Here is an 18,199-nt window from a genome sequence, read left to right on the forward strand (position 1 = left end):
ACACAACAGTCTCTAGAGTGTAAAGAGAATGGTGCGAAAAACCAAAAACATCCAGCGAGTGGCAGTTCTGTGGGCAAAAATGGCTTGTTAATGACAGAGGTCAGAGAATAATGGTCAGACTGGTCCAAGGTGACAGGAAGGTGACTGTCACCCAAACAACCACATGTTACAACAGTTCTATGCCAAAAACATTTCTGAATGCACAACACGTTGAACATTGAGGCGGATGGGCTACAGTAGCAGATCCTTCAAGGTACCACTACTGTCAGCTTAGAACAGGAAACTGAGGCTGCAGAGGGCAAAGGCTCACCAAAACTAGATAGTAGACGATTGTAAATACATTGGCTGGTCATGACAAATCTGGAAATCTGGAGTTAGACAAATTTTTTTGTTCTTTGCTGACAGATGTGGAACCCAACGGGGTCATCTGCTGTTGTAGCTCATCCGCCTCAAGGTTCAACATGTTGTGCATTATGAGATGCTATTCTGCTCTCTGCAATTGTACAGAGTGGTTATCTGAGTTACCGTAGACTTTCTGTCAGCTCAAACCAGTCTGGCCATTCTCCCTCGACCTCTCTCATCAACCAGACATTTCTGTCCACAGAAAAGCCACTAACTGTTTTTTTTTGTTTTTCGCACAATTCTCTTTAAACTCTGTTGTGTGTGAAAATCCCAGGAGATCAGCAGTTACTGAAATAGTCAAACCAGCCCATCTGGCACCAACAATCATGCCACGGTCGAAATCACTGAGATAATTTTTTCCCCATCCTGATGGTTGATGTGAACATTAACTGAAGCTCCTGACCCATATCTGGATGATTTGATACATCACAATGCTGCCACATGATTGGCTGATTAGATAATCGCATGAATAAGTAGATGTACAGGTGTACCTAATAAAGTGGCCGGTGAGTGTATATTATATTGATGCACATTTTAACATTAATGTATGCACAATTGACTAAAAAAGCTTCGCTACATAACCCTAAAACTGCTATTTGCACAATATCCAGTACACATTTGCAGTTTTAAACAACATTTGGCAAACACATCCTTTTCTTTAATATGTACTGTATTTCAGTATTTGTTATTATTGCAGTAACCTTTATGATGTTAACCTGCATTTAGAAACAAAAGCCCAAAACAGCCTTTTGAATAATATGCACAAAATAAAGATAATAAGGAATATGCGTTTCGATTTTATGTTGACTTTAAGGCATCATTAAAAGCTCACGGTCATGACCTCACAATACATTTTAAATATTCAGTCTTTGGATCTTTGGAGTGGAAATTTTTGTGACCACAACTGAACAGAATATTTGTATATTCTCTTGTTCTCATACATTAAATGTTAATCACATTCTCTCATATCAAATAGTATATGGGGTTTTTTCTGTTCAGTGGTATACAACAGTGATTTTCCCATTGAAATCATGGTTGGGATTAGGGTTTAAACTTCACGTTAAATACGTAAATACATATTTTTTCTTTTTCTGAAATGGTTTAAAAATAACTACTATTCTGAAATGTACAATTGTTTTACTATAGTAACCATATTTTAACCTTGATATTCATAGTACAAACAGTGATAATTTAGGAAAATGAAAACTATGGTATTAAAAAACATAATTCTTTAGTTATTATGGTTTTAATACAGTAAAATCAGAGTAACCACAAGAATTACCATAGCTAATCTATAGTAAAACCATGGTTATGCCAACAAAACATGGTTAATTAACTTAATTTTCATAGTTACTACAATATTCCTATAGTTAAACCATGGTTTCTGCCAAATAAAATTTAATTATAAAAAAAAATAAAAATTGTTACTGTAGTCTATAATATTACTATAGTAAAACCATAGGTAAAATATGATATTTGTAGAGTATTGTGATTATTATGTATAGTAAAACCATAACAATCACAAGATTATGATTTATTTTATTATTTTTTAACATAGTTTTGGTTTGAATGCATTATTACTATAGTTTCACCATAAATATTTACATTTACATTTATGCATTTGGCTGATGCTTTTATCCAAAGCGACTTACAATGCACTTCTTACAGGGACAATCCCCCCGGAGCAACCTGGAGTTAAGTGTCTTGCTCAAGGACACAATGGTGGTGACTGTGGGGATCAAACCAGCAACCTTCTGATTACCAGTCATGTGCTTTAGACCACTACGCCACCACCACTCCATATTATTGTAGTAATTCCGTGGTAAATCTATTGCGAGGAAATGCAAACATAATTGTGAAGACACGTGAAACTATTTCAGGAATAAAAAAATCCCGCCCTGTCCTCTAAGGGGCTCCGTAGGTTTGAATATGATATCTTTAAGACAAAGACGTTTTATCAGCATTTCTGATTTAAACTTTTGTTGTAAACACAGTTATTACGTTTATTAATTATTTTGATGAAATATTGTTCCTGTAAATGTTTCTTTAAAACAAATGACTCTTGGCTTGATAATTTATTTGATTTAATGCAAAGACATTCTTATATTTTGAGTGGCTTAAGTGTAAATACTGAACATTTTTGAGGCCAATGTATATACTGAATATTGTTTGAAAAATAATTTGTTGCTTTATTGCCCAGCGCTAAATTATAATATCAGGCCACATATTCAGCACGATTATTAAATACAGTATATTCCCAGTATATTTTGCTTTATAAACATCTGTTGAAACAGCAGAGTATGGGAAAAGTAAAGGGAAATAAGGAAGGGAGAAATACAGAGAAAGACAAGAACAGAATATTTGACCAAGTCTTCCTCTCTCATCTCTCCAGAGACGCTCAGCCGTGACATGATGTGCAAATGTCCTAGCAGTCTTCAAAATAGATGCTCTGTAAAGCTGTAATAATTCCAGATTAATCTGTCAACAGGAGAGCGGAGGCCCAAAGCTGCTCCTCAACCAGTTTTCCAGGACTGATTGACTGCTCCTCTCCTCCAAACACACATTATCCATTTCAATTCTCTAATTTGACAGAGACAGGCACACTTGGTCAAGATTTTGAGCTACTGAGCCCAATAATGGGGTCCAGTCCAGGAGAATCGGTAAGAAAGTCCCCAACTGAGACCTCAACTCTGGGCAGAGATCTGAGTGGCCCCTTATAACCCTCAAATCCCATCAGTTCTTCTCTTTAACCTTCCAGACTAATAGAGATGTGGCCATAACAGACAGCCAATAAAGTCCCTCTTTTCTTTTCTCTGTGTGTCCCCTTTGTGTTTCACCACCTATTGCAAATTCTTCCAGCACTGGAGCTTCAGGACATTTTAAAGAATCCACAAAATGGCTTCATGAGCACAGTTTTTGTTTCCATCAAATAACTTGTCAGACCAAACAGTCATTCAAAATGAACTAGTGAATATAAAATGTGTTTAAAAATGGTGACTAAATTTGATACAAGTTACAGGACCTAAGATATACACTTTTACATAAAATTGTAACCTAAAATCTTGATGTTGATTTGAACAAATAAAATAAAAATTGAATGGACATGTTATACATCAACTATGCATTGAAATGTCACTTCTGGGACTTCCAAGAACACTTTTGTAATGAATTTCAAGTCAAGTCAAGTGGTTTTTAATTTGAATAATTTGATCAATTGGTTAATTTAAATAAATTGTCAAAACTAACAGTTTCGCTACAATTAATGGACCTTTTACACAGACTGCAGTGATGTAAATATAGCAAATTATGTAATTATTAAAACATTTATAACATTATTATTGAATTACTAATAAAATTAAAATGGTGACCACTACAGCACATTTTTATTATTATTACACATTTTCAAGACTGAGACTTTATTACCTCATTAATCTGAACTTTTTAAGAATTAAATCAACGGAATATTAAGAACTTCATCAGATGTTATAAATAAAAACATTTAAAATGCATTTTAAGGCATTTTTTGGCCCTACATTTTGAAGTTCTGGGGCATATTTTGAAGTTTTGGTGGTATTTTTACTCCGACCTCCCTTAATTGTTTTTTACCCTGCGATACTGGTATGGGGTTTCTAAAGGCAGCGTTTCATTTACTTTCGCACAGTGACATATCCATTCATGTGATGGACTTCCAGTGGCCAAGAAATTTCCCCTCACGGATTTGCATAAAGTTCAAGTACGGTGAAGTCTGACAGCCGAATTCGCTGCATTAACCAATAGGAAGTCGCTTTGATTGGCAGTGAACTCTGGGTGGGCGGTGATTCGTACAAAGCTGCACTGAATATTCACAATGGACAAGGATATCATTTTAGCGGCAATTTTCTTTTTAACTTCACTCTCCCAGAGTACAAAGTGCAGCAATAAAAAAAGAGACTGCTTGGCATTAAGTTTTTTGCCAGTTTCACATTCAACATCTACCCACGTCTTCTTCCCCTGCAGAATTTTGCCGTGCAGCTGCTGAGAGATTGACTTTTAATTTGGCATCATTTGTATCTTCTGACTGGTGTCATCCATTTGTCTCCATTTTTTTGGAAGGGGATTTGTAGAAACGTAGTGGATGTTTTCTTTTGATTTTTGAGCAATTGAAAAAACGAATAAAACATTTCTGTAGTCTCCCATTTACCGCTATTGAAGTTCACCCAGCTAAAGTTTATTTCCACGCTCCAAACCCGGAAATGTGAAAAGGGGTCCATTAGAAAATAAAATCAATGTAGTGATTTTCACAATAAGTCATTATTTGATGGAGAAAAAAACAAATTACGTTGGAAAGCTCAAAAAATGTAACAAAGTAAATAGTGTCATGTCTTTTAGTTACTCCCCATCACTAATGGGTCTAAACATGACTATACACAGTTGTGACTCTTGCCATGAAGAGTTCTGCCACTGTTGTTTTGTGATCATTACCTTGCCCTTGTCGAAGTAATTGATGATCTCCTGGTACAGCTGGTCTTTGAGTTGACCCTGAGTGGACGCCTGGTACCCGTCTCTCTGCGTCAGGTGGGCGGCACATGCCTCTTCAGACCACTGAACAAAACATCACATCACAATTACACTCTACAAATACAGTGTATTAACCTGCCAGTGACCTGGTTAAAAGCATTTTAGGCTAATTTTAGTTTATATTCTTTATAACCCATTTAAAAAAAACTGGAAATACATTTAATATATTTGGCCATAAAAAATAGAAACACAAATGCACTTTGTAAAATGGCATTTTTATTCTCTAAATCCTTAAAACTATGATTCTCAACCAGTTGTTTGTTTTTGAGATTGTGATTACAATAAGGTTCTACAGCATTAGGTGTAATGAACTAACAATTATCAACATTAACATCATGCATTATTCTTGGTTAATGTTTATTTATGAAAACATAATATGCTGAAATGAACAATAACCAAGATTAAATTCTGTAAAAGTATTGTTCATTGTTAAAGTTAACTAATGTATTTAACTAATATTAATGAACACAACCTTAAAGTGTTAACAAAATGCCAATGCTGATCTAAATTAAACATGCCAAACATCCCAAGACCAAACGCTAGGCCCACCAAACTCTGAACAGACCTTCAGACTGTTCTGACATTTTCGGAATATACAAAGATGTCATGAAATACAAGCGCAATTTCTATTGGCTTAAAATAACATTAACAATATTAAAATAGCATTAATGTTATTGCAGCTTAAATGGTAGAGCATGGTGCTAGCAACTACAATGTCATGGGTTTAAATCGCATGTAACTCACATACTGATTAAATGCATGCCTTGCAATGCAAGTTGCTTTGAATGGATGCATTTACCAAATGCATACATGTAATGCAAATGTTAAAATTCAGGGGGTACCTCAAAGTAAATAATTTAGGTCATAGAAGCTCACCTGGCAAAAAAACAAAAAAAACACCTTGCTTTAAACAATGCATGACTTCAAGTTACATTTAAACAAATTATTCAAATCTGTCTGCACTTGCTCTTAACGTTTAATCTTGTTTTATTGTTGTATATGTGTGTGTTGTGTAATCTGTTTTATGTAGTTATGTATATTGTGTGTTGCTACCTTGGCCAGGGCTCACTTGTAAATGAGATATTTATCTCAATGTGATTATTTCCCTGGTTAAATAAAGATTAAAGAATAAAATGACAATATGAAATAAAAAGATGTATACACAACACACACAAACACAAAATGTCCTTTAGCAGTGTAGCACTATTTCATTCACAAGGGGCATCGAGTCCCACACAGCAGAGCACAGCTGCTGGCTATATTACTGTAATTGTGTTGTGCTGAGAATCTGAAAGGTTTTGGCTATATTACTGGTGCCAGTGTACAAAGCCCATCTGATAACACTCATTCATGCAGCCACCACTGCAATATCCATTATAGATTCTGTATGACTCCGTAAACAAGTAATTACATATGAGAAAACTGCAGGAACTCTTTTGGAACTCTTGGGTTTGTTTTTTCCAAAATCCCTAAACCAAGACCCACATTTTTAATTGTATCTCCTCCAAGAGTTCTCAAGCTACATCCACCAAACTTGGTACAGACCTATGTCTTTTTTAACTGATCAGACCTGTAGCTTTCCCATAGCAGATAATGGAATATCCAAACAACTTACATTGACCATGTTTAAATGGGACAAGACTCTGTTTAAAAACGTTTGTTCATTCTCTTTCTGAGAGTTTATGTTAAATGAACATCCATCCAATTTGTCCATCTGGCTGTTTTTCTTAAGGTCAATTTTCCCATAGTGGACTGAACTGAACTGAAAATGCCCGAAACCCCTTAGGTTTACATTGAAGAATTGTTCAAAAGGAACAAGAATGTCATAAAATGTTCAATCAATCTTTCTAAAGGTTTATCTGACTATGCTACTGTCCGTCTGTCCATCCATCCGTCCACCTGGCTGTTTGTCTTGAGGTACATTTCCCAATAGTGGACAACTGAAAATCCCAGAAACCCCATAGAATAACGTACATTGACAAAATGTTCAAATGGGCTAAGATTCTGTCACAAAATGTTCATTCAATCTTTCTTTCTAAAGGTTTATCTGACTATGCTACTGTCCGTCTGTCCATCCATCCGACTGTTTGTCTTGAACTTAGTTTTCCCATAGTGGACAACTGAAAATGCCCAAAACCCCATAGACTTACATTGAAGAAATGTTCACACGGGCTAAGATTCTGTCACAAAAAGTTCATTCAATCTTTTGTTTATCTGACTATGCTACCGTCCGTCCGTCCGTCCGTCCGTCCATCCATCCGACTGTTTGTCTTGAGGTTAGTTTTCCCATAGTGGACATCTGAATATGCCCAAATCCCCATAGACTTACATTGAAGAAATGTTCACACGGGCTAAGATTCTGTCAGAAAATGTTTATTCAATCTTTCTAAAGGTTTATCTGGCGGTCGGTCCATCCATCCATCCATCCATCCATCCATCCATCCATCCATCCATCCATCCATCCAACTGTTTGTCTTAAGGTTATTTTTCCCATAGTGGACAATTGAAAATCCCCAAAACCTCATAGAATTACATTGATGTAATGTTCAAATGGGCCAAAACTGTCAAAATTTTTTCATTAATTCTGTCTTTCTAAATGTATATCTGAAGGCCTGCCCATTCATCCATCCATTCCAGCTGGTTGTTTGTCTTACTGTAAGGTTTTATTACTTTTTAAACTTTCAAGCTAGTTTAATAATGGCAGCCTTTAAGCGCCCTAGTCAGTGTAATGACTCAAGTTCTACTGAATTCTATCTACAGGTCTTTTGGGAAAGCTCTCATTAACATACGAGTGGCTCCAGGGAGAGAAGTCTGCAGGGCTACTTGACTTTCTCACAGCGAGACACCGGTGCTGTTCTCTCAGCAGTCACTGTCATACATAAACCCACTTAGAACGTTTCTATAATAAAGAGAAGGAACTGCTCAAATGGAGAGGTCAATCACTTGAAAGAAAGGGGTTTCAATCTTTACACCCACCTAGACTCTGAGCAAACCCAGGGAAAGCCAATTTAAAACACATAATTTTACCCATATACACCGATCAGCCACAACATTGAAACTACCTGCCCAATATCGTGTAGGTCCCCCTCATGCTGCCAAAACAGCTCTGACCCGTTGAGGCATGGACTCCACAAGACCTCTGAAGGTGTCCTGTGGTATTTGGCACCAAGACATTAGCAGCAGATACTTTAAGTCCTGTTAGTTGTGAGGTGGGGCCTCCATGGATCGGACTTGCTGGTCCAGCACATCCCATAGATGCTCAATCGGATTGAGATTTGGTGGCCAAGTCAACACCTTGAACTTTTTGTCATGTTCCTCCCAAGTTGCTCCCAATGGCAGGCAAGCGCCTTGCATGGCAGCTCTGCCGCCATTGGTGTGTGAGTGTGAATGTGTGTGTGAATGGGTGATTGGGACACAGTGTAAAGCGCTTTGGTAACCTCTAAGGTTAAAAAAAAGCACTATATAAGTGCAGACCAGACCATTCCTCAAACCATTCTTGAACAATTTTTTGCTGTGTGGCAAGGCACATTATCCTGCTGAAAGAGGCCACTGCCATCAGGGAACGTGTAAGTGGTCTGCAACAATCTTTAGATAGGTGGTATGTGTCAAAGTAACATCCACATGAATGCCAGGACCCAAAGTTTCCCAGCAGAACATTACCGAGAGCATCACACTGCCTCTGACTGCCTGCCTTCTTCCCATAGTGCATCCTGCTGCCATCTCTTCCCCAGGTAAACGACACACACACACAAACCCAACCGTCTGCATGATCTAAAAGAAAACGTGATTCATCAGACTAGGCCACCTTCTTCCATTGCTCCATAGTCCAGTTCTGACACTCAAGTGCCCATTGCTGGTGGACGTGTCAGCATGGGTACTCTGAATGGTCTGCTGCTACGCAGCCCCATATGCAACAAGCTGTGATGCACTGTGTGTTCTGACACTTTTCTATCATGGCCAGCATTACGTTTTTCAGCAATTTGTGCAACAGAAGCTCTTCTGTGGAATAGGTCCAGACGGGCTAGCTTTCGCTCCCCATGCATATCAATGAGACTTGGGTGCCCATGACCCTGTCACCGGTTGACCTTCCTTGTACCACTTTTGGTAGGTACTATCCATTGTATACCTGGAACACCACACAAGACCTGCCATTTTGGAGATGCTCTGACCCAGTCACCTAGCCATCACAATTTGGCCCTTTCAATGTTGCCCAGATATTTACGCCTGCCCATTTTTCCTGCTTCCAACACATTCAATTCAAGAACTGACTGTTCACTTGCTGCCTAATATATCCCACCCCTTGACAGGTCCTCTTGTAATGAGATAATCAATGTCATTCACTTCACCTGTCTGTGGTTTTATTGTTGTGGCTGATCAGTGTAAAGATAATGAGTGGACAATAGAAGAGTTTCATTGTCTTGGTGTTCTTCCTGTACAACACTGAAAGATGTTTGTGTTTTTGGATAGAGGTATTATTTCTTTATTACGAGGTGTGTGTGTGTGTGTGTATGTTGGAGCAATTCTCTTGTATGCCAAAAAACACAGACCTGTGGCATACAGCTGTTTGTGAAAAGAAGCTGCGTGGGTTTCAGAGAAATCTACATATTAATCCTATATCTTAACCAATAATAAATGCTCATTATATACAATTATTTAACTTCCACGATTCACTAAATCAAGAAACTAGATTTGCATTCAAAAGAAATAACAGTGTTTGCAAAGAGCAAAATTATAATGTTAAGTTTGAGGTTTTAGGCAAAGGCTTTAGGTAGGTTAAGTTTACATTTGTTTTTAATGAAATGCTGCAGTTGAGCCAAAGCCTGTGATGCTATCATGACAAACGGATGGTTTTCTTGTCATCTGTGCACGAGAAGCGATATGAACAGGTTTTTGCCTCTTCTTTTAAAGGAATATTCTGGGTTCAATACAAGTTAAGTTAAATTGACAGCATACACAATATTGATTAGCACAAACAACAAAAAAGAAGTTAATGGGGCCAATCTGAAAATGCTCACTGTTTCAAACATATAGCCACAAACAAACTATGCGTTAACATGATTTTAGTGTGATTAAATCATTTATTAACCTTTTCTGAATAAAGTTAGACAATTTTGTAACTTAGTTGGCATGATGATGTAATGTCTACAAACCCTAAAACAACAGTAAAAATGACAATTTAAAAAACTTCACAGCTCAAATAATTAAAATGAGTTTTAATGAATGTAAGTGATATTAAAAAAATGATAAGCTTCACATTTCTGTTTAAATCCTCTAAATTTGGCACCATACACTTCCATTGTAAGTGCCGCACTGTAACCTCGATTTTTGCTTTTTTAAAGAAAAGGACGGACGAATCAATTTTTTTCTTTTTAGTAGTAATCAACATTATGCCACAAATGCCTGTCGACTGAGCTTAAGTTGTTTTGAACCCAGAATATTCCTTTAAGTTCTGTATCAAGTCAGTTACACGGTAGATGGTTCGATTAAAGTTAAAAGGAAAATACTGATCAAATGTTAATTCACAAAGAAAAAAAAAGAAAACCAATCGCAATGCAGTCGGCACATATTACAATGACATCATTGCTGTCGTTACATTTTAGATGACAAACACTGTAAGAATGCAAATCAAGGACAAATAAGATTTCAATTATTCTCATGTTAAGCGGTTCAAGCTGAATTAATTGCAGAAAATTGTGGAGAATAAAAAGTATAAAAAGAGAACGACTGAAAAATATCAATACACTGCTGCCTTGCAAACACTGTAATTATGAGTTTAAGTTTAACAAGTTTGAGTGTCGAACAAACAAGAAAATCATTCTCAAACACGCCCTTCAAGTGACTTTCTAAAAGTCTGATGGTGCAGTTCACAGCAAACTTTTCTTTAGCTACAGTAGAAACGAAAGGCACTTTTTTTGTAGTGCTTCAACACTGAGGAATGTAAATCTACATGAAATATTCTTGTCTCAGTCTTCAACAGCGAGATATCCAATTCAGTTTGATATTGCACAGCAGATCCAGCATTTGTAGGGCAGTTTAAATATCATTGTTGAATGGTTAGTTGCCATACCCATACCACGTATTGTGTGTGTATTGTTACTCAGATATATGTACCTTGGGGACAAAACTGTCACCAGAATTGAGCTACCGTAAATCTGACAAAACCTCCCTTTGGGGACATCCTCAAAGATTTAAATAATTCATAAAGTATATATTTTTTCAATGCTAAAAATAAGTCTATGGTATGTCCTTGTGTGTGTGTGTGTGTGTGTGTGTGTGTGTGTGTGTACCTTAAGGAGTTTGGCGTGCAGCAGCAGTGTGTATCCAGCCTCTGTGTAGTTATCACACTCTTTATGCAGGTCACAGAGTTTATACAGGTACCTAAACACACATAAACCAACATAAAGCCATTGAAACAATCTAAATACAACCTCCACTTCAATGTAATAAATAAGAACCAACAACAAGCCTAAAAAGGTCACTCGGCACTTTTGCATTCTATACCTATTGACTCAGAACCGCAAAAAAAACAGGTCTTGTTAAATGGATCGTTCTGGCTTTAAATAGATAGATTATGTGAAGAATGAAAAAGAGAGACAGATACAAATGGGTACAACAGCTCACCTGATGTACATCTCTTCTCTCTCGATCTCCTTGTAGAAATTCTGCAATAGAAAGAGCAGCACACAAGGTCAAGTTCTCTTTACTTACTCATGTTAAATATATACCGCGACCTCAGTAGAACAAGAATGGAAATAAAAATTCAGAATTAAACTGTATTTGAGAGAAGAAGAATCCATCACAATGCCACTCACATCTTTTGTCCTTGTGCATGTTCCATCATCATACTGACATAAAAGAAAATAAGGTATCTGTTTCCCTACTTTAGAAGTATTCCCACTGTAAAGGATGTCAACGGGATTATAAGGGGGAAATGCTTTAAAGTGCACCCACAAAATTGTCTGGGATTGAAACGTGAGTGAGGATGTTGAGAGAGAAACAAGAAATTACAAGTGTACTCCAGAGGAATAACTCATGTGATATTCATTAAATCGGATGACCAGACAAATACGATTTTCTGAGATTATAAAATTGAGAAACACGTCAATTTCATAGAAATGTAATCTTCGGTCCATGTTGGTTTCATACATTTTTGAGAGAAAAAATTAAAAATTACAAAATAATTTTTTTTATGTAATGACTCTAAAAAGTCAAGCAATGTAACCATCAAGTAAAATGTATTAAAATACTTTCCTTGAACATTAAAGACAAGCGAAAGTAAACAACTCAATCACTCATTAAAAAAAATTCTGTTTTCAATAATTATTTTTTTTAAGTTAAAACAACATTAATTTTTCAGTCACAATCATCAAGAAGTCTTCAAGGTTACTACATTTGACCTAAAAAAAAAAAATCAAAATATCTGTTTTATGTCTCATTATTTTATATATAGATATATATATATATTTGGTCACATGACAACAGAATGACTACACAACCTGACTTTGATTGGGTGGACACACATATGTCAAATATTTATAATATATCACAAACATTTATTTATTTTGTAAGAAATAATAATGAATGTTTATACCAAAGTACTTGTCCAAAAAAAATAAATAAATACAATTTTAAAACTTTAAATTAAATACACAATTCTGACCCCGAAATTTTTTTTTTTTTAAATAAAAATGACTGAAACACGTTCATTAGACAGTAACAGAGGTGTATTTAATTAACTATTTTGTGTGCATTCCAATTTTAATGTATTTTTGAAAAATGTCACTGGGTCTCATACTGTAGCTTATTACGCATTTACAAAGCATTTTCTCTGGGAATGAATGTTTTACTGACATCTCACAACATCTCAGGTTTCATTCTGCCTGATTCCTTGTGTGCAACTGTACGTGTGTGTTCTCCTCACCAGTACATTCACAGTGCAGCTCATGCGGTTCTCTTTGTTCTCATCATGCATGATGGTTCTGTAGTCCAGCAGTCTCTCCAACAGACGGACCACCAGCGTTACGAAGAGTTCACCACTCTTAGCCAGATACTTGTGTTTCCTGCTGTGCTCCAACAGACTATCACACACACACACACACACACACACACACACACACACACACACACACACACACAGGTCACACTGCAGTCCAGCATCCCTATACTTCATGTTAAAGACATGACATTCAAATGTTATTACATTTTGACATGCCTTTTGACTGACAAATGTCCATGAATTCTCCAGTTGTCATTACAGAATAAGGATTTTATATGTCTCAAAGAGTTTTAAGAGCAATTTCTAGCCAAAGACATTTTATAGCGGAGCAAAAAATGCACATTGAACAGAAATGTCCATGACATTGTAGGATTTCCATGATATTTCTAAGCTTGGAAATGACAGCTTTAATATAAACTGAAATGACCACGTTTGCCATGAGAGCGAAACCATTATTGGTTTCATATCATTTTCAGATTTTGTTTTCTGAAAGTCATGAAAATTCCCACCACAGTGTCATTTCCAGCACATTTCCGGCCAACTTCTTTGTCTTGTTTAGGTCATTTCATAGCTAACATTTTATGTATCCTTTATACACACAATTAAATCATATTTTCACACTTTTACATAATTGCAGCTTGATTGGAAATTAATATAAAATAAGAATATTCTGCTAATAAGTGATAATTACCTTGATTTTTCACACATTTCATCTTAAGCATGCTCTTCACTGACACTATTGCCAAGTTGGTAAACAAGTACACTAACTGATATAAAAATGTGATTTGGAGGAAAATTGTTTGGTGTCGTGTAATCAGTTAAAACAATAGACAGACAGGTAGATAGATAGAGACAGACAGACAGATATATAGACAGACAGATATATAGATAGATAGATAGATAGATAGATAGATAGATAGATAGATAGATAGATGGATATATAGATAGATAGACAGATAGATAGATAGATAGATAGATAGACAGATAGACAGATAGATAGATAGATAGATAGATAGATAGATAGATAGATGGATATATAGATAGATAGACAGATAGATAGATAGACAGATAGATAGATAGATAGATAGATAGATAGATAGATAGATAGATAGACGGATATATAGATAGAGACCGATAGATAGACAGACAGACAGATATATATAAATAGACAGACAGATTTATAGATACAGACAGACAGATAGATAGATAGATAGATAGATAGATAGACAGATAGATAGATAGATAGATGGATATATAGATAGATAGACAGATAGATAGATAGATAGATTGATAGATAGATAGATAGACGGATATATAGAGACCGATAGATAGACAGACAGACAGATATATATAAATAGACAGACAGACAGATTTATAGATACAGATAGATAGACAGATGGATATATTGACAGACAGACAGACAAATATAGATATATAAATAGACAGATTTATAGATAGACAGACAGATACATAAATAGACAGACAGACACATAGGTAGATAGATAGACAGACAGATACATAAATAGACAGACAGACAGACACATACATAGGTAGATAGATAGACAGACAAATACAAAGATAGACAGACAGATAGACAGGTAGATAGATAGACAGACATATACATAGATAGACAGACATATACATAGATAGACAGACATATACATAGATAGACAGACAGATAGACAGATATAAATAATTTTCCCACAATATATATTGAAATGGTTTGTACTTTCTCACTGTTTGTTTATATTTTAACAGATTTAAATGTAATCATTTGTATTTTTATAATATTTTTTCATAGTTTAATATTGAAAGTCAGGGTCAAGGCTAAAATAGTAAAATCTATACATTAAAGGCATTTGAAAAGTAGCAACAATAAATGATGCAGGCCTGTTAAAAGTTTGAATATTACCTCAAAAATATATATCAAAAAGAATAATAAGATTTGTAATAAAAATCAAACCCTGTGACATGCAACTGCAGTTGAATTGGGCCGGCAGGTGGTAGAGCGTGTCGGCCACTAATCACAGGATTGGTTCGAATCCCGGCCCACATGACTCTACATGCCGAAGTGTCCTTGGGCATGTAGAGTTGCTCCCAATGGCAAGCAAGCGCCTTGCATGGCAGCTCTGCCACCATTGGTGTATGAATGTGTGTGAATGGGTGAATGAGTCACAGTGTAAAGCGCTTTGAATACCGTTAAGGTTAAAAAGGCGCTATATAAGTGCAGACCATTTACCAATTGAAGTTAAAGCAACACCCAAATATAAATGAATAAACTAAAATCAATAATTTGTATATAAATAGGGTCAATTTTAATTCCATGTCTTTAAATACACAAATCGTTTCTGCTCTGTTGCAGTATGCAGCAATTATAACATTATCATCATCAGTGTGTGTGTGTGTGTGTGTGTGTGTGATCAGAGCTCACATCTTCTGAAACAGGACTTTATACTGCTCATCTCCTCTGCCACCTTCCACCTCATGATCCAGCTTGGTGATGATCTCGTTCTCAAACTGCAATTAAACACAGCAGCCGTAAATAACCTGCGTGGCTAATTTTTCATTTCATTAGCGAGGTTCCTCCTCTCGCTCTCTCGCTCTGTGTCAGAGAGTAATCAGGCATTATCACACACCAACTGTGAGCTCAACGATTCATCAGAGAGACAGACAGATGGTGAGAGAGACAGCTGTCTGAGGGATTTACTTTACGATGCTGCTCTTTGCATCACTGTTGGAGGGGAGTACATTTCACAAGAGTTATTGCACATACAGTATATGTATACACAGTATCCTTTCAAGGTTCAATAATTCAAAGAAATCATTGAAGTATAATCAAATTTGTCCATATGACTAGTGTGCCTAGATAAGCCATGTGATAGCTTTGTGTGAGGAACAGATTGAAATCTAAATGAATAGTTCACCTAAAATTGAAATTTCTCTCATCATTTATTCACTTATGTCATCCTTCTTTCATCTGCAGAACACAAATGAAGATTTTTAGAAGAACATCTCAGCTCTGTTGGTCCATACAATACAAGTGAATGGTGACCAAAACTTTGAAGGTCCAAAACTCACATAAAGGCAGCATTAAAGTAATCCATACAACTACAGTGGTTTAATATATGTCTTCTGAAGTGATGCAATCACATTCGATGAGAAACAGATACATATTTAAGTCTTTATTTCTTTATTATAAATATTTACTTTCACTTTCAGAATGTGAAAGTAGAGATTTATGGTATATATATATATATAAAAAAAAACTTAAATATTGATCTGTTTCTAACTCCCATCTTTCATGTCACTTCTGAAGACATGGATTACCCCTCTGGAGTCTACTTTTATGCTGCCTTTATGTGCTTTTTGGAGCTTGAGAGGTCTGGTCACCATTCAGTTGCATTGAATGGACCTACAGTGCCGAAATACTCTTCTAAAAATCTTAATTTGTGTTCAGCAGAAGTAATAAAGTCATACACATCTGGGATGGCAAGAGGGTGAGTAAATGATGAGAGAATTTTCATTTTTGGGTGAACTATCCCTTTAAGTCGTTATTCATTGATAATCTTCCCCTTCAGTGAGCTGTTAACTTGTTGCGACTGGATCATTGATTTGAGTTTAACATATCAGTCTGATTAGTGAACAAATCATTCACACTGATTTATAAACTAAATAAAGGATTCATTGAAAATATGTGACTCAAAAGAATGATTCGTTCACAAATCGGACATTTCTACCTCTCTCGTGAATTTGCTGAGGCAGATTTAAAGATTTTCAATAAATAATAACTTAAGGCACCATTAAAGTGACATAAAATGGACCTTATGACTCATCTTACACTATATTTAAAGACTAAAGCTTTAAAGCCATCCATTAGCTTTGTGTGAGGAAAAGAATGAAATTTAAGTTTTTATTCAATGATAATCTTCCCCTCCAGTGAGCTGTTAACTCCAGAACTGTTGTGACTGGATTATTAATTTGAATGGATGATTACTATTCAAAAACAAAACATTCAGACTGTTTTGGGGAAAAGGATTGTCGATTCATTGAAAGTCTCAAAAAGACTCAAAAGAATGATTCCTCCCAGAATTGGACATTGGTACTTCTCTCGTGAACGTGCCGAGGAGTGCTAGGGTGGATGTCAAGATTTACTTCCATCCTTTTTCAAAGAAAAAATGAAACTGCATTTGCCACACTTGTAACTTATTCCTCCATGAAACAGAGACAGTATGTGTGATGAACAGACCAAAACTGAAAATCATTAATGTCTAGCTCTCAAATCTCATTTGCACTTGCGCATATCTAGACTTGGTTGGTGTTTAAAGACACGTTGCACCAGGTTTGACATTAATGACACTAAACGCACCGAGCTGGAATACATGGAAACGCTGTGAGATTTGAGAGCTATGGTGAAGGGGAAAACGTTTCAACTTTCATTTTGGTCTGTTAATAACATCATATGGCTTTGAAGGTGGATTATTGGTGTTTTTTTATTGGCATTTTTGGAGCCTGACAGCACCTGGTCTCAGTATGCCTTCATTATATAGAAAAGAGCAGCATGAACTTTCTGCCAACTATCTAATTTTACTCAGAATTTGTTTTTTATAAAAAAAAATGACAATGTCATACAGCATTGGAACAACATGAGTGTGAGTAAATGTTTTCGATTTTGGGCGAACTATTCCTTGAAAATGGCTTCATATTACAACTTGTCAATTTATTTTGTTCTGTCTGTCTATTCATGCCAACATATGTAGACAGCTGGCACGATCGCCTTTCCCATATTAATGGCGTACCAGTGAGTCCCATAAGAATGGCAAGTCTGAACATGCAGGATGTCCAATATTCACTTAATCTGTGTGCTAATTTCATCCAAAAACACTCTGAAAACAACAAAAGCACTGAGAGATGAACCCACAAAAGAAAAAGTTGTGAATCTGTGACCTTCCAGAACAGACTGTGAGGACGATGCGGAGTGTATCAGCAGTAGTTCCTCTTAACTCAATGAAGCCACATCTTGTTATTAAAGATAACAGCAGAAACAGTCAAGCACCTTTCTGTGATGTTTATTGGAACTCAACTGCTGATTTGAGATATTTGCCTCCCTCCCGAATCACCTTTGAAAGCGTGTTGTTAGGAAGAACCGTTTAGAGCAAACATCTAAACACTTTACTGAGTGTCACTACACAATTACTTCTGACAATACAAACTGTGAGCAAATAACACCCTCATTTATACACTTAA

The 18,199-nt window shown here is 36.1% G+C and overlaps 1 protein-coding gene across 2 annotated transcripts in view; it reads right to left on the reverse strand.

Annotated features, from left to right (window-relative positions):
* Window positions 1-18,199, reverse strand: part of LOC127626751 (dedicator of cytokinesis protein 1-like) — a 329,863-nt gene that overhangs the window by 47,530 nt on the left and 264,134 nt on the right. For both annotated transcript variants that reach the window (XM_052102764.1, XM_052102763.1), the window contains exons 34-38: window positions 15,387-15,472; window positions 12,881-13,037; window positions 11,581-11,621; window positions 11,247-11,337; window positions 4,864-4,983 (exon numbers count right to left, since the gene is read on the reverse strand). In XM_052102764.1, the coding sequence (XP_051958724.1) occupies window positions 4,864-4,983; window positions 11,247-11,337; window positions 11,581-11,621; window positions 12,881-13,037; window positions 15,387-15,472 (495 nt within the window). The remainder of the gene's footprint in view (window positions 1-4,863; window positions 4,984-11,246; window positions 11,338-11,580; window positions 11,622-12,880; window positions 13,038-15,386; window positions 15,473-18,199) is intronic.

This window comes from Xyrauchen texanus, chromosome 33 (genome assembly GCF_025860055.1).
Source record: "Xyrauchen texanus isolate HMW12.3.18 chromosome 33, RBS_HiC_50CHRs, whole genome shotgun sequence".
NCBI classification, from domain to species: Eukaryota; Metazoa; Chordata; class Actinopteri; order Cypriniformes; family Catostomidae; genus Xyrauchen; species Xyrauchen texanus.